General features: G+C 40.0%; 1 protein-coding gene across 1 annotated transcript in view; it reads left to right on the forward strand.

The window, feature by feature from the left end:
* FREM1 (FRAS1 related extracellular matrix 1) overlaps nt 1-23,508 on the forward strand; it is a 114,229-nt gene that overhangs the window by 21,879 nt on the left and 68,842 nt on the right. The window contains exons 8-16 of the mRNA XM_087822653.1: nt 1,835-1,966; nt 3,996-4,340; nt 5,160-5,302; nt 9,065-9,261; nt 9,931-10,021; nt 10,598-10,765; nt 14,057-14,265; nt 17,135-17,228; nt 20,444-20,696. Coding sequence (XP_087678779.1) covers nt 1,835-1,966; nt 3,996-4,340; nt 5,160-5,302; nt 9,065-9,261; nt 9,931-10,021; nt 10,598-10,765; nt 14,057-14,265; nt 17,135-17,228; nt 20,444-20,696 — 1,632 coding nt within the window. The remainder of the gene's footprint in view (nt 1-1,834; nt 1,967-3,995; nt 4,341-5,159; nt 5,303-9,064; nt 9,262-9,930; nt 10,022-10,597; nt 10,766-14,056; nt 14,266-17,134; nt 17,229-20,443; nt 20,697-23,508) is intronic.

Below are 23,508 nucleotides of genomic sequence, written 5' to 3' on the forward strand. Positions count from 1 at the left end.
TTGCTGTGTCCCTTGTGATACCTTGTCCTGTGTCATACTGTGCACTCTTGGCTTCAAAACTGTTATTACCAGTCATAGAGATTGTTTATATGTACTTCTCTTCCACTCAGACCTCCTCCCTCCCTCCCTCCCCCCCCCCCCCCCCCCCCCGTTCCTTCCGTCCATCCCTCCCTTCTTTCCTTAAATATGCTGCGTCTTAGCCCAGGTTCCCTAGCAACAGCTACTGAGGTCGGTTGCATGCATTAACCCTACACCAAAAACAAGAGAAAGCGGAAAAGGGAAGTCAGGGTCGTGTAAATAAGCTGGTCACAGGTTTACCAGAAAATAAAGCTGATAATGGCCTGGTAGTGCCGATGTCTCCAGAAGGAGATGGATCACTGCTTGTGGGAAGAGTCAGGGGTGGGGTGGGGACAAGCTTAACAACCTGTCTGTCACCTCCCTCCCATCTCCTGTCTCATCTTGGTCAGGTTGCCTTACTGGATATTAACTCCCACATGTCCAGGTTGTGTTACCTGTTACCTGGCCCCTCTTAGCAGCTGCTGCGCAAACTCTTGGAGTCCTGAGGTATAGGACCTGATCACTGTCACTAGGGAGGTCATGTCAAAACCTGACTCTCACCCCAGAAGACAGTGAGGTAACCAGTCAGATCAGAAGACGAGACAGTAGCATCCAGGCCTCCACAAGTGGGAGGATTGTGGGAACTCTCCCTAGAGAGCAGGCCAAGGTCAGGGAGGCAGGGTAAACTGGCAGATCGGAGGGAAAGCATTAACTGGGCCTGCCAGTATACTATCTTTAAATTTTTAAAGTTCTGTTCCTTTTCAAGATTCTCTGTAATCTGTTGGCTCGCAGCTCCACTGGGCAATGGCAATAGTTAAGGATGCTCCCTGTCTCTACCCAGAGTTTAGTCTGGAATCTAAATTCTTGCTCTGAGCAGTACTCACTTCCTCTCTCCAAACTTCCTCCAGCCTGCTGGGTCCAAGGAGAAGGTTTTATTTTAATTCCTTTAGTTACAAAAGTCTCTTCCTTATTAGGGTCTAAACTAAAATACAGTCCTCATTGTAAAGTGTCAGACACTTTACATCTGACGCTATTAAACACTCCTTGCACAGCAGCTCTGGATTTGCGTATTTAACCACTTTACATTCTCTGTGCTGTGGGCTGCTTATGAACTCCAGTTACAGCTGACCCTTGAATAACCTGGGAGTTAGGCGTGCTCACCCTCTGTGAAGTCGAAATTGGGGTATAACTTATAACTCCCCAGAAACTTATCTATTAGTAGCTCCCTGCTGAGTAGAAGCCCTACTGATACCATAAAGTTGCTTAACACATATTTTGTGTGTTACATATATTGTATACTGTAAGGCAAGGTAGAGAAAAGAAAATGTTAGTAAGAAGATCATAAGGATAAAATATATTGACAGTATTTATTGAAAAAGTGGACCTGTGCAGTTCAGACCTGTTGCTCAAGGGTCAACTGTATATGTAAAAGTACTTCTGACTCTTTTGCCCACAAAATATCTGGATGTAACCTTTGCAAAACTCCTTGTGGACGTTTTTGAACTAAAGACCATGGTGAGCATAACATCTATTCTTTCCTTTGGTATTTATTTTCTGACACCCTCATGTCTCTAAAGCTGTATCACAAGGAACCAATGGACAGATTGGAGTTAATAGCACTAAAAGTGAAAATATTAGAAATAAAAGTTAAATTCTGGTTTCTTGAAAAGCTTTTGAAAGGATAACTTTGGGTTAGTTTTGTGAGTTAAAACTCATTAATTTTGTCTTAAAGTACGCCTGTTGGAGTGTCATAGACCATTTTTGTTTTGTCCTGCAGGTCTGAATCTCCTGGAGGGGCAGTCTCGGGCCATCACCTGGGAACAGTTTCAGATTGTTGACAATGATGACATTCGGGCGGTACAGCTAGTCACCGTGGATGGCCTGCAGCATGGACGGCTCACAGTGAGAGGTGAAGCATCGACCCGTGTGACCTAGAGAAGAACCCAAGAAGAACCTTCTCCAAAAGCAAATCATATTTAAGAGGATCTATACAGCATTTCTTGGGCCCCATTTCTAAATGAATTGCCATATCCCAAAAATCTGGAGATCTTAAAACATTTGTGTTAGGGTGCCTTATGCTTGGCTCATTATTTAAAGCTCAGATGCCTTATTGGGCTCCTTCTAAATATACTCCTTAATTGATTATCTTATCCCAGTTGGAAGACAAAATATTTCTCTCATTTCTCTGTTTCAGAGAAACATATTGAAAAACAGAAAACCACGCTTTTAAAAATACTTCAGTAATCATTATATTATTATGATATTAGAAGCAGTTACCATAGTTTAAAAGAAATGAATGTATAATTATAATTATAAGGATAGTAGTCAAGGTTAATGAGCCTAATAAAAATAATAGCCATACTTTATGATGATATAGCCCATTCCTTGTAATTGGCTCAGAGGCTTTAATTCAATTATCCTCTTAGTTTGCCTAATTATAAAGTGGGAAGAGAGCTCTTATTATCATTCGTGATAAGGGAATTCTGAAATCAAAAATAAAATGATAAATTCTCTTGTCTAATCCCAGCTTAACACGTGGGCCTGTCATTTAGGGCGGATGTTCAGCTGCATGTCAGGGAAACTCAATTACAGTGGCTTAAAAATTCAAAGTCATTTTTCCTCGTGTGACAAGTTGTCCAGGTGCAGATATTCCATATCCCTGACGGCAAAAGCTCTCTTCTGCTTTGTTGGTGGTCACAACATGGCACCTACACCGCTAGGCTTCGGTCTGCATTTGAGGAAGGAAGGAAAGATAAAGTCATGCCATCTAAGTTTGCTGCCTTTACCCACCTGTCCCAGGAGCCCGATCCAATGCCTCGCATTTCTATCCCCTGCCAACTCACCCGCATTCAGTGGAGCCTGGGAACGTGATTTTTTTAAATGGTCAGATGCCATTCCAAATAGAACTAGGATTCTGGTGCCGAGCAAGAAGCAGAAAGTGGCTACTGGGCAAGCAGCTTGTAGTATCCATTATACTAGTGTTTAATCATGATTTCAGCGAGGTCTTTACATAAACGTATAATGTGGGGAGAGTAATGAGGCAGCTGCCATCAAGGATCACAATAGTTTATGCAGAGCGAAACAGTGTTGATTAATACTGTGAAATGAAGTATAGAGAGAGCAGTAGCCTGTCAGACAGTGATGTTCTGAGCTCAGAAGAGGTAGGAAATAGTACTAATATTTATTAAGTATTTGCTTTGCACCAAATATGGTGCAAAGTATTCTACATGCTCTATCTTATACAACTTTATGAAGTAAGGTACTATTATTATTCCCACTTTACATATGGAGAACCTGAGACTTAGAGAAATTAACTTGTCTAAGGTCATGCACCTAGAAAGTGGCAGAACTGGGATTTGAGCCTAGGTCATTTGATACCAGAGCTTTAGCTCTTGGCCAATAAGTCAGTAATTCTCAAATTTTAGCATGCATTAGACTCTCTTGGAGGGCTCGCTAAAACACATATTGCTGGTTCCCACCTCCAGAATTTCTGATTCAGTAGGTCTAGGGTAGGGCTAGAGAACTTGTATTTGTGGTAACTTCCCAGATGGTGCTGCTGCTGCTGGTTCAAGATCACACCTCTAAGAAGTTCTGCCATGTAGGATGTGATAACAATGAGTTAAAGACTAATTATAATTTATTGTAGGCTCACTATTGTTTCAGTCCTCTCATCCATACTAGGAAATATGAGGTAGGTATAATTTCTGTTTTATAGACGAGTCTCAAATAAATTAAATACCGTGCCCAATCTACACAGCTAATAAGTGTTACAGCCGACATTCAAAACCAGATTTGTGGACGCCCAGAGCCCACTAAACAATCAGTGCTTTTTCCCCAAAAGAGGAGAGTATCAGCTGCACCACCTTCCTCGATGCCCTCTGGTCCAGTCCGCCTTGCACCCCTCCTTCAGTCAGTGCCCTCTCTGCTCTCTCCTCCAGGGGGGAAAGGATTTCTCTTCACTGTGGCTGACCTGCAGGCTGGGGTTGTTCGCTATCATCATGATGACAGCGACTCCACCAAAGACTTTGTGCTCTTCAGGATATTTGATGGTCATCACAGCATCCGCCATAAGTTTCCCATCAATATTCTGCCCAAAGATGACAGTCCCCCGTTCCTCATCAACAATGTCGTTATTGAAGTGGAGGAGGGACATACGATCCTGATCCAGGGTTCCATGCTGAGAGCTTCAGACATGGACTCCAGTGATGACTATATCTTCTTTAATATCACGAGAGCTCCTCAGGCTGGAGAGGTCATGAAGAAGCCAGCGCCAGGATTGATAGGTAAGTTCTGGGCAGTTAAGATTGTTTGTGTCAAAATTTGTGGGAAGGTGGACATCAGTTTATGAGGTGAGGTACTTTTATTATTCCCATTTTATAGATGGGAAGCCTGAGACTTAGAGAATTTAAGTTGATCCATTCAAGGATGGGCATCCAGAAAGTTCCAGAGCTTGGCCCAAAGGTAACCATTACACTTGGAAAAATTAAGTCTGCCAAGCACAGTGATAGAACAAATAATTTGAAGAGAGAGGTTTGGCCTATTGTAGATTATTGATAAAGCAATTTCATGAATAACATTTCCTCATATTTTGTTAGAATACTTTTATAACTACTTAAAGTAGTCAGGAACAACAAAATATGGATCAAGTAGTTAGTGTTTCTTGACATGTTTCTTAAAAATATTTTTCTAATGCTAAGTTCTCTACATATTTTAAAATATATCTTTATTGACTTCAGAGAGAGGAGAGGAGAGGGAGAGAGAGAGATAGAAACATCAATGATGAGAGAGTCATTGTGATCGGCCGCAGTCCCCAAACCGGGCATGTGCCCTGACCGGGAATCGAACCCCGATCGCCTGGATCCTAGGTCGATGCTTAATCACTGAGCCACGCCCGGCCGGGCTCTACATATTTTAAGACAGATGTAGAAACTTTAATTTTTCTCTGCTTTGTTATTTATAAGCTTTGATAAAAGCTTTGGTGAAGATTGCTTGGGTACACACAACATACGAGGCAGAGAAGACTTGGAGATAAGTCGAATATCTTTATACCCAAACACTTGGAGTTGGTTACAAAAATATTTGGTGCTTTGTGGACCCAACAGGCTATCCTGTCCCTGGCTTCCTCCAGAGGGACCTGTTTAATGGCATCATCTACTATCGTCACTTTGGTGGAGAGATCTTTGAAGATTCTTTTGAATTTGTCCTTTGGGACAGCCATGAACCTCCAAATCTCTCAGTGCCACAGGTGAGAGGCCATCTTTGAGCACCTTCCCAAAGTCTTGTCCAGATATTAGTCCTGGGAGATGTTATTAGATACTACGTGAAAATAGGTTTCAAGGTTCAATGATTGAGAAGCAATGGAGTAAGCAAAATTAATTCAGTTTCTTTGCAACACCACTTTTCTACCACTTACCTTTCTAACAACTTCTGTAAATTTCTGTGTTTGATATTTCAAAGGTTATTTAACCATGGGACTTTTTTATATAGACCACCTCACAAAATTTGCTGTCCTCGGAGCATTCAAGAAAACACTGACATGTTATGTGTAGTCGTTTAAATATAGGCTCTGGAGTTAGACTGTCTATGTTTCTCTCCTGTCCTTGATACAATTATCTGACTGACCTGTGCCTCGGTTTCCCCATCTGTAAAACGGGATTATACAATTTCCTTATAGAATGATTGTGAGAGTAAGTGAGATAATACATATAATGTACTGAGAACTTTCAAGCACATGGTAAGAACTAAGAGTTTTACTACCACTCAAGGATATCATTTAAATATATAGAAAGCAGAAATAATTGTAAGGGGGCATTCTCATATAAAAACTATAGAAAATGGAGTTAGTGTAGGGTCTGGACAACTATAAAAGGGGAGACTCTTTGCAAGGAGAGGGTGGTTGGTTGTAGGAGTGAGAAAAAGAGCTGAAAATAAGTGATCACCTACTACATGTAGTTTATTTTAAACTATATAGTTTAAACAATACTAAAATGCCATATAGTTTATGGCATTTTATCCCTAATATCTTGGAAGGTAGCACTATAGGGTTCTAAGCAAATCTTGAATCAGTTCTAGAATGACTACTTATACTATGTGTCCTTATTGGATAATCTCAAAGAAAGCTGTAAGATAAGGAATCAGGCAGGAATCAAAGGGCAGGCAGAGAAAGGATGGAGAACCCAGGTCTACAAAGAAAGTCAGGTGTCAGCCCACAGAATATCATATTATGAACACTGAGGGTCAAAGTTAGGCTTTGTCACTTTGTGTACTGATGTATCACATTGCATTCTGATTCCCTACAAGTCTGTGAGTGCTTGTGACCATAAGTAGACTGGAGGCATAGGAGCCCAGTGATTGGTCTGGGCATTAGTTTCCCTCTGTGTGGGAATGGGTATTTAATAACGTCTTTGTTACAACCAAATTTCAGTAAAATGTGAACGGTTTATTTCTCTATGGAGTTTGTTAAAATAGGATTTTTCTCATTCACAGACACACACACAGTAATTGTTTAAACAGGCATCAATGTGTAAAGAAACATCAACTTAGGCGGTCATAAAGCATGTTGAAAAATGTGCCCACCAAGAATTAGTACAGTGGTATAAAAAAGCATGCTTGTACATTCTTTTTACACAAAGAACGCACTGGAGAATAAATTAGCATGGAAAATGGTCTCTTTGAAGGCACAATAACTATTGTTTCCTTATTAAATCCAGTTTTTCAATTAAGTGGAGCCTCACTGATCCACACTGTGGCTGGGAGGTCCCACAGAGAATTCCTCAACTTTGTATATTAGCAAAAAACTATAATTGGGAAAAAAATTTGTGATACAGACTCCAGGAGACCAGAGAAATGACTGTCGTGTTTCTTTATTTTGAACACTGGCTTTAGTTTTTAATTACTGAAATGCTTCCTAATAGAGTAGTACACGCTGCAGACTTTTGTAAGGGTAATGATGAATGGAGGCAGCAAATTAATTTATTGAACCCCTACCACCAAGTGCTCACTGTGCTACTAGTTATCTCATTTGATCCTGACGACACCATAATAGTCACTGTTGTTATTCCCAATGTGCAGAGGGAAAAACTGATTCCAAAGGGGTTCACCAATTTGCCCCAGGGAACATAGCTCACTGGTGGCCTTGCTAATGTTCCAGCATTTTTTATGTCATAGTGAAAGCTTAACCATGTCTTGGTTTTTGCTTTGTATGTCAATTTAAAAAGGAATGCACTTCTTTTTCAAATTGGGTGTTGTGAACCCCATTATTGTAGGCAAAATTGACACTGCTGATCTGTGCTTCAATGACAATATCAAATTTGTTAAATTAAAATATTAAATTTATTAAAATAAATCAAAACCAGGATAAAAATACCCACGATACCAAGCAGATGTGCCCTTGCGAGAGAGAATAAGTCACTGATTTCTCACAACCAACTGTGGGTTATTGTAAGAAAATATGATGATACAAGCCGTTGGGCAGTCTCCTTGTCCTCTTGCAGACCTGTGAGTGCTTTAAGAGTTCTTAAAATCTCACACAGGGCACGCTTCCTCATTCCATTAGCAAACACTGATGAGGTGCTTTCTACCTACAAAATCCTGTGCCAGATGTTGTAGAGCTACAGAGATGGACATTTATCAAGCACCTACTATGTGTGAGACATTTTTATCCATATAGGGATATTTGATCCCCATAACAACTCTGTGAGGCTGTTGGCATTACGCTTAACTTACACATAAGGAGATCGACATTTTAAAATGTTGAGTGACTTGTTCAAGATCAATAACTACTAAGCGGCATGCTTAGGCCTTTAACGGTCCGTTCACTGCCAAATTCCATGTGGTTTGTACTATATTATGATCCCCCTCTTATGGAACTTTCAGTCTAGGAGAGACTGACATGTGAACTACTAACTAATAACACAATACAACAAAATAATAATGTTTCTCGAGGGATAAGAAAAATTTAGGGACAATTAATTCCTACTGAGAACTTGGGGAAAGTTTCAAGAAGAGCCTTCAAGGGTAAGAAAAACTCAGATTGCTGGAGAAGGTAGGAGAGAAGAATTCCAGGCTGAAGAAACAGGATTCAAAGCATAGAGGCGCGCTTGAGACAAAGCCCCCGACCTCTGTGCAGCTGGAGTGCTGGGTTAATGCTGAAAGGAGTGAAAGATAAAGTTGGAAAATAGGGTGTGTAAACTGTGGAGGGTTATATATATATATATATATATATATATATATATATTCACAATCAATATGTTAACAGTAATTTAAAAAACTCTATAATATTGGCCAAGAAATAATCACTACAAAAAATCAAAACCAAAGCCAAACTGTAGAGGGTCTTAGACGCTGTGCTAGGGAGCTAGAATAATTCTATCCCTCCTGGGTGGTGGTTTAAGATTTTTGAGGAGTTGAATGACCTGATTTGATTTGTATTATTTAAAACGATAATACTAGAGGTATGTTAAGTCTAGGTTAGCTGTTGGAGTTAGTGCTAACAGAAAGCTGTTGCAATAATGTAAGGAAGAAATTATGAGAGCTGGAGCTAGGCCAGTAACAGCAGGAATGACAGCTGGGGTGGGAGTGGGGTGTGGTCACTGCATAGGAATTTTACAAGTAGAAACTCTGGGAGGTGTGTGGTACATATGTGGGCAGAGAAGGAGGAGCCAAAATTTATGTCAAGGTTTTTGGAATCAATAACTGAATAGAGGGAGGTTGAAAAAGCACAGGTTGTTGTTGGAAGGGAGATGTAGAAATACCGTTGTATATAGCACTCATGACTGCATTAACTATAATTGTGATAATTATGTTCTTAAAATACAATGTAAGATGGGTGGAGAATGTTCTATTTTTGGCTCACCTTCTTAATGGCTCCTGAAACATTTCAATGAAAGTATGTTATAAATGACAGTTTTCCAAAATCATCAAAAACCTCTGTGACTAGGTGATTGTGGGGTGTTTTCTTTGATGTCTTTGGTACTTCAGATTAATGGTACAGATCATTTCTTTACAGGTGGTGACAATTCATATCACTCCAGTGGATGATCAGCTTCCAAAAGAGGCTCCTGGAGTTTCTCGGCATTTGGTTGTCAAGGAAACGGAGGTGGCCTACATAACTAAGAAGCATCTACATTTCATAGATACGGAATCATATGACAGGGAGCTGCTCTATACAATAACAACTCCTCCAATTTTCTCTTCCAGTCACAGGTATCTGTGAAAGGTCATTAGTTGAGGGTTGTGTCTAGGACTGGAGAGTCAAAAACGTCAATCTGTGGTGCTGTAGTTCAATTGCTTTGTTGGTTAGACATGAACTTACATTCAATTCAGCATTTACTCTAATTTCAAACTTACACCCCCCTTCCAAAGCTGAGTTAATTGGTAAGTGACCTGCATCTTGTAGTGTCTTCAGCTTAGTTGGCTAAAAACACTCTTTAATTCCCTTTTCTAAAGAAAATGCTACTTCTTTCTTTTTAGTAAAATGTATTGAGTCTTCATAACATTACTTTTAGGTATTGCAGGCCACAAAATGGTCATATTCTATGATCCCAATCAAGAAGAGTGACATGAATAGACCGTAGGCTGGTGTCACGTACATGACAGCAAGGAAACATTTCTAGGATGAGAATAATGATTCTCTTTCATGATGTCAAAGCAGAAAATATTATACATACTTTTTGCAATAGTGATGAAAATGGCATTGATGAGATTGGACTTACTATGGCTAGAATCCCCAACATAAAAACAGAATATGAAGATGGAATCTTTTGTTTCTTCCCACAAGGAGCTTTTTTAGTTTTATAAAATTTGGTTATAGGCTATTTGACTTAATTTTTGTTGCTCGGAAAATAAGCTGATGTGTTCAATATTTCTCTTTAGACATTTGGACGCTGGGAAATTATTCATGGTGGATAGCATACCAAAGCTAACCAAAAATCCTGCAGCGCAGGGCTTGAAGTCATTCACTCAGGTAGGATGCTGTGCTAAAATGTTGGAAGTGCCCTCAGAGAAGTCATGGTGCTCCTAGTATTTCCCTTGAGAATGATGGCCTTTCACATTTGTTACAAGTGCTTGATGTCTTTACTCTTTCTGCTTGTGCATTTGCATTAAGCATGCAACATCTGTTTGACAATGCTTGATCAAGCTGGATATGATTTCAAAATCTTGTAATTTGACACAGACGTTTGCATTGTTTTGCTAGCAGGGAGCTGGCACATAAGTTTTTATTCTGCCAATTTCAGTTTATCTAATATCCTACCATATTAGTGTGCTAGAACTGCCATAGCAAAGTACCATAAATTGGGTGGCCTAAAACAACTGGGATTTATTGTCTCACAGTTCGGAGGCTGGAAGTCTCCTGATTTTCCCTCCTGGTTTTTAGAAAATGTGATTTACAAAGGAGACCTTTTTACAGTGCTCAAACTGATGATGGTGGCATTCAGAATATTCCATATCATTATCATGATAGGTCCCTGAGACCTCGATTTCCGAAAGTTTCTAACCTTGCAAATTGACATCCGTGTGTCCATCTCGGTTTGCTTTGCAGGATGCTGTGAACTATATGAAGGTGGCCTACATGCCACCCATGCGTGATATAGGCCCCCATCTACGACACGTCCAGTTCATGTTTTCCATCAGTAACCAGCACGGAGGCGCTTTGCACGGGATCTGTTTTAACATCACGGTTCTTCCAGTGGACAACCAGGTTCCTGAGGTGTGTGCAGTGTGTGTGACAGGAAGGATGGAAGGGGGGCGGACGAAAGGAAACCTAGGAAGGACTTTAAGGCATATTGGAAATGCTAACTTTTCTTTAGACGTTTTTAAGGAACCTTCTTGTTTTCTAGTCACAGTGTAGGAAAAAGCATGGGGAGGGGGTGTCCTTCACCTCCCATGGGACTTTCTGCCTAAAAGGTGAGATTTTTCAGTTGCTGGTTTTGGCATTGTTTTCAAAGCTTTATCAGAATCTCTTTCATTTGCTTTTCTTTCTGCTGAGTTTCACATGTTGATCACGGAAAGGGGATTAAAATATGGGTTTCTTAGCAACCAGAAGGGCTTATTTGCTCTCACCGCAGGCCAGCTATGCTACTCTGTAATCTAAAGAAGCTTTTAATTTTCCAAAATGAATTAAGATGGGCCCTTCCATTCTATTCAGTCCCACTCCCCAATCTTTATACAGCTCTAAAGTACTGGGGTCTCTCATTAAAACTGAACTACAAAGGCAATGCCACCTTGAGTGTCTTATCTGAGAGGCTGAGGTTGAGACTGAGAGTCTGTTCTATACCCTGCCCCCTCCCCATCCGAGTGCTAGACTTAATTAGCATGGCTGTTCCTGGGCTCATTTTCCCCCTAAGAAGCCAAAAGACAAGGTAGGATTACCCATCCATTAGGAAGCTGAGGGGACTAGAACCTACACATGTCTCATCCCCACGGAAAGAGGTCGTCTTCACAGGTAGCCACCTGGAATACACCCAGAAAAGCACTGACGTTCCCTTTCTCGCTCACTCCTCGCTATCTCTACACCTGCCCAAGGCTGTGGGGCACAGGCTCCCCTGGAGGAACCAACGAGCTTACCCACCCACAGAACTTGGGCTGGGTAAAAAACAGTATTTTTGAATAATGAGTTGCCAACACTTAGTCATCAGGAGGTTTCATATTGAGCCGGGATTTCTGGCTTCTTTTGAAAATTTGGAAGCTCTGGCAACACGGAGCCCACATATCCCACAACGGTTGGAAAAGGCATGTTCTCCGGTCACCAAAGTCCCCACCCAATCCATACAGAAATTTAAATTACTGGCCGCGCGCCTCAAGCCTGTGCGCTTACAATTTTTGGTAGACGATGCACCAAGGAACGCAGGCAAAATAATCTGAACTCTATTCTTTGACTCTTTACCTGGCAGAAACCAGATCACATTCTGGTGGAGAAAATAGTTTAGTAAACAGTTACTTCTATTAGGTTTTATTCACACCACCCTTTTCTATGTGTGAGAGAGAGGCCTGAAATAGCCCAGCATCTAAAGAAGGCAAAACTTTTCTTGAATGATCGTGAAGAAATACTCTTTTATGCAAAGCAGTCCAAGTCTTTGCCTGGAGAAAGATGATCCATGGGGCAGACCAAAGATGCCGGGAGCAGTTACCTCCTCCATTTGAAGGTTGATTGAATAGTCATGAAGAAGACTTGGAGCTGAAGTGGCGTAGTGGCTTCTGTCTTTTTTCTACAGTCTATGGGACAAATGAAATAGTATCTTAGAGACCTGAGAATGTTAGAAATAAAATTAAATGAGTAGTTTCAGGGAAGCCAGTCACAGGAGTGGTTCCCTGATTTCAAATACCCACGTTGGGCTGGGCTGAGTGATAACCACTAGGGGATCTTGACACCATGCTAACCTGAAGTCCCAGAGCTTAAGCACTGGGTCCTGGCAGGGGCTGAAAGGTTAATGATAATCAGTGGGGAGCAAATGAGCCTTCTGATTTTATTTTTTGAAAGTTGTTCTAAAGATATATATAATATTTATACATATATATAATATTTACAATCATCTACTGTAACAAAGTGTATTCCTTGGGATGTTAATTGATGCAACTCAGAAAAAAATGAGAATGCAGACAAGGACCTGATCTCAAAGATAATACTCCTCTCTCAATGAGAGCTTCCTTTATTTATTTCTCCTACAAACGGTGAAAATGTAGGCTTGGCAAAATGAGGGTAAGGCCTCTGAGGACAGAAGGGGTGAAGGTGGTTGTAGGGAGAGAAAGCTCTTGCTTTTGTTTTCCTTTGCTGTTGGAAATAGTTTATTAAAGAACAGCAGGCAGCCGTCTCAGGGTTGCGGGTCTCATGATGTCTGTGGTCTAGGGGGGCTGTCCTTGGGACATCTGTGGATGCCCCTGGCAGCTGTGCGCTGCTGGGCAGGAGGGTAGAGCAGGGCTCTGAATGGAGCTGTGGCTTCTCCTTGCTGACTTCCCTGTCCTCTCCTGGCCCTTGTCTCATCTTCTTTACCACCTCTTTCCTTGGGAATGCTCTCCTTTCTGGGGGCAGCAGCTGCTCTGAGGAGAGGGGCTGCTTCCTCGGAGAACGCTGCGTCCTCACTTTGGCAGGGCACCCACCCCAGATCACCTGCGAGGAGCCCTCAGAGCCCGTCGCTTGCTAACCCAACTGTATCTGCTTGCGTTGCTTCTGTGTAGTAATACAAACTTGGGGAAATGCTAGTTAAACAAACAACCTTTTCTATTGTAGGATCGCAGAGCATAGAATATATATTATGTTCCTTATAAATCTCTAAGGTGAAGATGTTGTAGGTAACAGTTCTCTAGAATTATTTGACCATGAAGCATTTCTTTGTCAGCCCTTCTAACTTGCTTTTTACTTGCAAATGAGTTACTAGTCAGTTGAGCAGTGGGTTTTTCTATTATAAGCATATCTTTATGGCTTCAATATTTAAGTCTAATGTTTGAATAAATCCATTTCTCTATTTCCTATGGGACCTTAAAATTCTGACCTACTTCCATCTCTAAAATACTCACGATAACTGATGTTTAAAACTCCAATTGATTTCCCAAGTCTTTAAGAATTTTTAGGTTGAAAAAAAGAGATTGTTTTCTATAAGGGAATTTGATATAGGTTTGCTCAGTTTTAGATTAGGGTATATGTGTTGAGCAATGGTAGGTGGGGACGTGATGATGAATGTTATTTTCTCATTTTAGCTCCACTGATGGTAACCGATCTGCTGCTTTTACTGTACAGGGTCTGGCAATGAAATGTAGATATTTTCAGGTTTATAGACCTGCCTTGCTTCTTTGTATCCATCAATGCTTAGAATCGGAAGCCTTTATAGTAAACAGTATTTTTCAGCTGAGATGTTCAGCTCTGAGCTTGACTCTTTTACCACGTTCTTGAAAAATTATTTAACAGGTGAATATGGTACTGCAACTTTTTTATTAATTTAATGAGCTCTGTCTTCAGGGATATCTCATGGAACAAGGCTCAAAATGTTTCTTTCCTTCTTTCCAGGTGCTCACCATCCCCCTGAGAGTGGCGGAGGGAGGTCACTGCGTTATCAGCACAGAGCACATTCTGGTGTCCGATGTGGACACCAAACTGGACAATATCTACCTCTCCCCACAGAGGCTGCCCCAGCACGGAAGGGTGGAGCTGAATGGATTTCCTTTGAACGCAGGGGGCACATTTTCTTGGGGAGACCTCCATGCCTTAAAAGTTAGGTTAGAACATTTCTTGGCTTTTTTTCTTTCTATGCTTTGGCTCCCATCTGGATCAATTGTGAGGCAGAGTAAAAGAAAGAAGTTTGTCCAATTCATTCAGAAGTACTTTCGTGCCACCTAATACTTTCAAGGGTCAGTTGAAAATTAGGAATGACAAAATTTTAATTTTCCTCCAGACATTTTTTTCCCCTCTGGCTTGCTGTACAAATGGGAATGATTTTATGGATATTTAAACAGTGAAAATTTATTACCACGAATATTAAATTTGCTGAAACTGCACATATCACAAGTGATAACAGTCAAACTAGATGAATATGGACTGAAATAATCTGTAAGGTTAATCTCCATAATTGAACTTGGCTTTAAGAAAAGCCAGTTTCATAACCCTGGAAACTCTGGGATAGAATTCTGTTTATCGATGTCTTTAGTGTAAACTTTATTATATTCTACTGGAATGGGGATTTACAGGCAAACAACTAGGATAGGCTGGGTAGATAGGGCATAGAGTAGGAGTTGGCTTTCTGACAGTCAGGGATAGACTGACTCATGGTCCTACAGTAGTTCCCCTTACCTTGAACCTGGTCTTTCATGGTTTTATAAGAAACTTTTCTACAAAATCTAGTTAAAAAAACCCTTCTCTGTGAAACAGTGCAAGATACTCAAAAGTAATATTTGGCTTGAACAACATACTGGTTAATTTCTCACAAGTTCAAGTTATAGATAGGAATGTTAGGAATGTCGGCCTTTCTGATACAGTATAGTAGGGGGTGTTAGGCATCAAATGCTTAGTTCCACGCTTGAATGTTAACTGGTATAGGATTTGTGCACAAGATCAATTTTATCGCACAGTTTAGTTACATTGTTCAATCTCCAATATCTACATCTCTTTTCACTACTCTTTTCCTCATTAAAATTTTCTGTTCTTTTGAAATCCCAGCTCTTAGCCACATGTTAGAGAGCTGTTTAAGTAATTCTTACTAGGGTGTGAATGACGGATAGGAAAATAAAAGGATCAGTATTTGCCAGCACATGTAGTTCAAGCATTCTTCCAGAGACTTGCAATTATGTTTTTAAAAACTTAATTTTTACATCAATCAAACCCAACAAGGTAGATGGTTCTGTTCTCCAATTATAGTTGAAACTAAGGTACAAAGAGATTGAGGTCACTTAGCTAGTATATGGAGGAGTCTGGTTTTAAAAGAAGCTCTGCTTAACTCCATAGCCCATGCCTTTGGATGTGTATTCCTAGACCCAGTTGCCCTTTTTAGTGGTTTTAGCATGGTGAGGTAGCATGAGCACATTATCCCATATCAATCTGTTTTTAATAGAAATATCAGAGAGCGTGACAAAATAAAGGAGACAGCTTGTGGGAGGGATACTGGGGCTGGGAGGTGAACTTTCTCTGCCATTGGCATAGAATCCCAAACCTGAGTCCCTAGCCAGAGTATGGGGAGGCTAGTCCTGAGTAAAATGCATTTTAGCCCTGGAATTTTTCATGTGTAAATGTACACACACACACACACACACACACACACACACAATGTACTATACTATTTTTAATGCAACTTTTCTGTTTGTTTTTTTTTTTAACTAACTTTATTGAGATGTAATTTACATGCCACACATACACAATTCACTCATTTTAAGTATACAATTCAGTGACTTTTTGTATAATCATAGATTTGGGCAATTCTCACCATTATCAATTTTGAAATGTTTTCATTACCCCAAAAAGCGGTGCTGTGCCCTTTATCTGCCACCCCCCATCCTTCTCTTCCCAGCCCTAGACAACTACTAATCTATTTTCTATCTCTGTAGATTTCCCATTCTGGGCATTTCATATAAATGGTATCACATAATATGTAGTACTTTGTGACTGGCTTTGAATAGAACTTCTAATTTAATTTCCTAAGTCTTATTTCCTTTACTGAGTATCTTAAACAGATCGTTGATAAGCTAAAAATTTGGCTCAGTGCAGCAGCTATTTAGAACTTACCATGTATCACTGCAGTGGGCTGGAGAGTAAGTGGAAAGTCTAGGATTAGACAATTTCTTTAAGAAACTTGACTGAGAATGAAAGGAGGCCAAGGCTAGACCAAGGACAAATATTTTTAAGTCTAAAATCTTTATAGATTGGGAGGAAGAGAGCTAGTAAATAGAAAAGGGAAAATGGCAGGAGAGAGGCAATAAATAATTTATAGATCAAAGTTTTAGACAAGAGCCGAATAGACCCAGAGCACAGGCAAGGATTACCCTTAAAAGTGGGGGAGGAGGGGGAATCATCAAAATCCACACAGTGCCCCACTTTTACCTGCCTACTGTTACCTGGCGCCAACCAGTGTTTTCCGTAAGTAGACAGGCGCACCAACTGGTTCCTGTTGTGCTGCTTTTTGATTTGGGGAGAAATTATGAATGCATATAACACATTTTTCCAGGGTGGAGCAATTTTATATTCAGGGATACTTTAGTGGTTAAATATGTGACTTTATGATTATGTTACGTTTTATTTTGTTTTGTTTTTTTCCATTTAAAAAACATATATATCTTTATTGATTTCAGAGAGAGGAAAAGAGAGTAAGAGAGAGAGATAGTTTCAATGATGAGAGAGTCATTGATCGGCTGCCTCCTGCACACCCAGACTGGGGACCGAGCCCCCAACCTGGGCATGTGCCCTGACCGGGAATCGAACTGTGATCTCCTGGATCCTAGGTTAATGCTCAACCACTGAGCCACGCCGGGCCAGGCTATGTTGCGTCTTTTTATATTTATTGAATATATGGCCAAAGCCATGGAAGAGCTCTTGTGTTGGGCATCTCAGTGGACTCTCATAGTGGCCTTGACAGGTCAGTGACAAATGTCATCCCCACAGGTATCAGCATGATGGATCCGAGGTACTTCAGGATGACATACTCTTGGAGGTCACAGATGGCACCAATTCAGTAGAATTTGTTCTACACATTGAGGTGGGTAGAAAGTTTCCTCCCTGGTTCATATAGAAATAGAACATCTGATTTGGAAGCTTCTTATAGTCCCTGATAGAATTTAAAACACACAGACTCCAAAGAAGAATATGCCTGCTTACGTCTGTCAGCGTCTCAGGACAGGCAATAGACAGCAAAGTTGTACGGGTGAAATGGGCAATCTGTTTCTCTCTCCAGTCCATTTAAAGATAGAACTGCTCTGACCTCAAATCCATAAACTTAACTTAAAAAGCAATTGGTTTTATGTATAAATTATTTCTAATATTTTTGGGCTGTAACACTCAACCTGCAGCTGGGCAGGTTAGACTGGCATCACTAGAGTTTTCTCTGTAGTCTGGAAGAAGCTCTGTCTGTATATGCGTAGTATCCCTTTGTGAATTTGCCTGAAGTGTTTTTAAAATGATAATTTCTCCCTTTTTGACAAATGAGGAAAAATATTCACTTGAAGGTTGAGTACATGCCAAAAGGCCTTATGGGAATCCCCAAGTTTCACTTTTGAGTGACCACCCAAGTCCATAAGCATAACTCGTAGGATTTGCAGGTATTTATAGTTAGTGACAAAGGAAAGTCTTCAAAAAGACTCATCATGGTCCTGGAGGAGCCACTAATTATTCTTATTATACGAAGTTCTATTTCTGTTTTTGAATTTTGTCAGATTTTTGTGATATGAAATTATTATTTGTGATAATAACAATGTGTTTGTAAGATATTTTATAGTTAATAATTAATTAAGCCCTAACATATAGTGACAGGAGAAGATTTGACTTCGGGTCCTGGGGCACACAGTGCAATATACAGATCTTGTAACATAGAAACCCACACCTGAAACCTATATGATCATATTAAAAAATGTCACCCCAATAAATTTAATTTAAAAAAGAAAAATGATAATTAATTAAGAATGATCACATCCAGCTAGTGTTTTAAGAAGTAACAGGGGAGAAATTATCCCCATTTTATAGTGAAGGAAGTGTAGGTCCAAGAAGTTCAGTGACTTGCCCACAGTCATTATCTTGACTGTATAGACCTGGGCTGGCACCTCCACTCTCTACTAGTGAGGCCAGTGTCCCTTCCTACTCGCCACTGCCGCAACTGTACATTAGCAGGTGATTATAATTATCATGTGGCCAAGATTTCCTGAGTACTTATCCCTGCCAGTCACAGTGCAGAGCCCCTTCCTTCCATTTTCCCCCTTAATCCTCATGAGGGCCTTGAAGAGCAGCATGTTATTTTAGCTTCAGTAAGAAAAATATATTTCTCACTGGCAGATTTTATATAGAGAGAAAGCTTTTCTGAGTTACTTTTCCTGAAAAGCAAATTTTAGGTGAAAAAATCCAACCCTACCTATTTTCTATGGACGACCATCTTCTTATTAATGACAATACGCAATGCATTTTGGGGAAAACAATGTGTTTATTGCTCCTTTTTAGACAGAAGGGCATGGCTTTTGGAAGGCAATCAGAGGCACAAGCAATTTTTGGAATATTATGTGTGATTTTTTTTATCTAGGAGGAATGTTTTAATTCTGTTGCCTTTGGACTTTATTATTCATTTGAAGCTGAGGCTATTGTGTGAGCTACTGCAAGATGGTCGTTGTGAATGTATTGGTGAGATTCATGGATTGAGTCAAGAACAATAATAAAGAGGGTCTTTAATGAATCCACTTAGAGGAGTTGAACAAAGATATTGTTTCCTAATAAGTCAATAGAAAATAGAATATTTTCCTTTTTTAAACTTTGATTAAACAAATAAGGCTGGGTTTCTATCACCCCATCCCTCTATCCATTAAAGGAAAGTGTCAACATAATTTCATATATACTTGTTGTAGAGTTTAATGACTATTTAAATAGCAGGGTAACCAGGGCATATATACATGGTTACATTTATTTATTTATTCCATAAGTATTTAATTAGTGTCGTCTATATGCCAGGTCCTATCCTAGATGCTTGGGATATGATGATAAACATGACAAATAAAGCTTTTAGGCAAGGGATGTAGGCAGACGTTAAAAAGATTATCACTGAAGTAATTAGTCAAAATATGCATGTGTTCTACAAATAAATGGGGTGCTAAAAGAGAGTAAATAATAGAAGTCCCTACATGAGTCTGAGTTGTCAAGGAAGTTTTCCCTCTGGAATTCACATGTAACCTGGGGGAGGAGATGGACAAGCTGGGGGCAGAGACAGGATGCAGAGATGGTGCAGACACCTGAGATGGGAGGAATGCAGTGTTTTGGGGTGAAATGGAGTGGAGTGGCAAAGGCACCCCATGGCATGAGATGAGGCCAAAGGTATCCTGGAAGTGCTGGGAAGCCATTGAAGGTTCCCACAGGGTAGTGACTTGATGGGGGCCAACTTTTAAAAGATCCCATTGGCTGGAGTATGGGGGAGGGAAATGTAGGGCTGAGAGTATTCACAGGCTGGACTTGATAAATAAACTTGCAGCATCCACCAAGTTGCTGTTGTGAACACAGAGGAGGCATGTCCTACATTTCCATTTAGAAGACATAATGTTTTCAGATTTCTCCATCATCTTTTTAAATTCTGAGAGCCAGTGTGAGCCTATGTTGCTTTCCTTTCCCTTCTGCTCGGAGCTTTATTTTCATGACAGTAAGAGAACAATGTTGAGTCAAGTTGAAGCCTGGCATTGATTTGATGGTTATGGAGTTTCAGATTTAGCTGAAAATGTTTGACATGCAGCTGCTGCTTATTGTAGGTCCAGAGAAACTTCCTGGGTGGCAGGAAGTTGAGGGTAGAAGAAAGCTTTGTAATCACTAAGTAATTTGAAGTATAAATAACTTTGATGTGGGAAATGTAAATGCATCAGACGGCAAGGACCAGACTTCCTCGAAATATGTGTGAATTTAATGAAGGAGAACACGGGCCTTGGTGAAGGATGCTTTAGATCACATTTATATTTCGTCTGCCTGGAAACAAATGGGAGATTGGAGTCTCAAACCATAACTGTACCCTTCCATTCCTACCTAAAATGTCCCTCATGTGGGTCATTTCTTACAAGATGGTTCATATGGGGAAAGTTAAGATACAAACTGCTTGGCCAAATTCCATGGCTATTGTTTTATGTGTCAGGAAGATTGAAAATGCCTGTCATTGTGACTATGAGCTATGGGTTACCAGTTGGGCTCTTTGTCATTGCTTTCTTGTTCTTGAAAACATGCTGTTTTCTTCCTACTTAGGTGTTCCCCGTCAATGATGAGCCACCGATCCTAAAGCCTGACCTCAACCCCCGGATGCATTGCTCAGAGGGCGCTGAGGTGGTCATCACCTCTGAATACATTTCTGCTACTGACGCGGACAGTGATGACATGAAACTGATGTTTGTGATTTCTCGGGAACCTCAGCACGGGGTGGTGAGGAAAGCTGGGGTCAGAGTGGACCAGTTCTCTCAGGGAGATGTCATCTCAGGGGCTGTGACGTACAAACATACAGGTAAGTGACAGCATTGTGACTAGTTTTGAGTGAGGGAATGTAAGTCGCAGGGCAGAGTCTTAGCCCCACTCCTTACTATAGGCTCCAATGATCCAACAGTCTGAGTGCTCGCTTCCGGAGAAAGCAGCAGCAGCAGCCTGTATCCCATTGCTCAGTAGGGTCACCATCCTTAGAAGGATTTCTGATCTCAGTAATATAGTGAATTTCAGAGTAGAGAAGGAGGAAGCGTTACTGCTGCTCTGTTCATGACGCTCGCACGCAGACCTTCAGTCTCTCTGGGGTCATCCTCACCCCCTTTTTGGTCAATCAGACAATGACTCTATTTGACCATCACAGCCTCTGGGTTCATAAATCATGACATCATAGCAGAAACATCTGAAGTAAACTCCTGAAGATAATTACATTATTAATTTTAGAAGTTTACTGACCACCGTCTAGTTGCTAACAAGTAACTAACCTGCCTTTTAAGTTTCTGAGAAGCACAGATGAAGTCTTAGGCTTTGTGTGACTCGTCCACAGCACACGGCAGTGGTGGACACAGATGAGAGACACAGCAAATGCTTGATGATTAGTGTCAGGCTTACGTTTCTGGCATCACATTATATCGTTACCCAGGTGGCATGTGTTCCCATGTAAAATGTTCAAATAAGGGAGATATTTATTAATTCACCATCTGATATCTGCAAGGCACAGTACTAGGCACTGTCAGCTACAAAGGAGTATAATCCAGACCCTGCTGGGAAGGACTTTTCCTTTAAATGAGTAGACGAACCCATTCACATGCAAAAATGACCCTGTGATACATCCGCACTTCATCACCCCTTGCACATCTGAATTCTGGATTGGGGACACTTCCTCAGTAATGACACCATATGCTTCCTGACTCCCTTTCATTGCACTCTATTTCCATTCCATATTTACTCACCCGTATGCCTCGCTGACCTGTACATTCCATGAGGGAAGTACGATTAGATATGTAGGCCAAGGGGGTGGTAGTGGAAATAAGAGGTATCAGAATTCAAATCATTTTCTTATTTGAGGAGATATAGAGAGAATGCAAGCAGTGAGGGGTGGGGAGGGAACTCCAGGAGGGAGGGTTGAGATAGCTGAAAAATAAATTGGAAATGGGAGAAAACATTTGGAAATAATATTTGTATATGTACTTTGGAAAACAGTAATGTATTAGGATACCAGTTGTCTCATGCCAGTTAGTTAGTATGGCACATTTTAATCACTCCCAGACAACTTTTTTTCTTTAAATGGTATCTCCTTATCTTTTTATCTATGTTTAGTCTTAGGTAAGGTTTATTTAGTTAATTTCTTATCCTGGGAGCATCGTCCAGGTGCTTGATGTCTTTCAGTATCTCTCAAAAGTTCACAACTAGGTACTTCTTTTATATTTCCCCAGTAGATTTCAAATAGGCTGGCAGAAAGGGATCCAAAGACCAATGATTATTGTTTGCTACATAATTTTAACATCTTTGGCGGGCTCATGGAGCAAAGGTAAATTAATGAGAGATGAATGTGTTCTTCTCTCCCAGTGCCTTGTTCCAGGTGCTAAACAACAGATATACACATTTATAAATCTCTTCTAATGTAATAGCCGTGTAAGGGGCTGTAACTAATTGTTTCATAAGATCTAGAAGGACATTGGGACAAATTATTTCAAACGGATTTTCTTTTTTTGCTATGTTATTAAGTTAGAAGAAAAACTATATTCAAAAGGTGTTTACTTTTTTAAGTATTATGTTGTTTTATGATGTTCATTTAATTACTCAATCGGTAGTTATTTCACACTTTGCCAAAATTTGTATAAAGAACCACAGTATTGTAAGATCTGGGTTCAGTGGCCTAACTCTTGTCTACATATTGGTTATAAGGCCCACCTGAGAATAATTTTGTCACCATTGTTATATTTGCTTTCTATGTTACGTTCATAATACATGCTTACTGCAGAAAAATTGGAAAGTATGGAAAACTATTGTGAAGTTTTGAAAAAATCACCTTATTTACTTGTCAAAGAATCGCTGATGAACATTTCAGTATTAAAGTTTTTTATTTCCTTTTCTAATCATAATTTTTAGCATAGTTGCAATCATGTTGTATCTACAGTTTTATAAATTACCTTTTTCATTTAAATTATCACCAAAACAGTTTAAAATATTTATTAGATATTAAAAGTGATTATAAACATAAGCTTAATAAATGAATAATAGTTTATGATATAAAAGCACATTATTAATTTGCTATTCTCCCAATATCAAACATGAAGTCATTAAATAATTTTCTCTTAAATACCACTATGATTAAGAGTTTTAAGTATAAATCCTGTCCTTAGACTATATTTTATTTCAGGGTAAAGAATTCTTCCACCTGGGTTGGAGTATTTTCGTGGCTTGATGTTCAAGCTGCTTTTCCAGCTTTTCCTGAAAATGTTTCCTATGCTTCCATTATATTGAAGTTATAGTTACCGAATATACTACATTTGCTTTTTTGAAAAGCTGTCTTCCCATCCTGGAATGATTTTTCCATTTCTCTTTCTGATTCCCTCTCCGTATAGGTTTTCTTTTCCAGCTTCCAGGTCTTTGCCTTACGTAACGCTCAATACAAAGCCAGGAATGTTATCTGGAAAGACTTCTCTGACTCTCTGGCATGTGTGCCCTGCCCTCATGTCTGTGTCAGCCAATACTCTCATCTTCTTCACCCTCTGCACCTTGTACAGATCAGGCTGAGATATATGTATTTTCCATTTGATAGGTAAAAATTTGCTCAGTGGTGGCAATTTCATATAGTTCCATTTAATACACACATC

Source organism: Miniopterus natalensis, chromosome 12, assembly GCF_054644295.1.
Source record: "Miniopterus natalensis isolate mMinNat1 chromosome 12, mMinNat1.hap1, whole genome shotgun sequence".
NCBI classification, from domain to species: Eukaryota; Metazoa; Chordata; class Mammalia; order Chiroptera; family Miniopteridae; genus Miniopterus; species Miniopterus natalensis.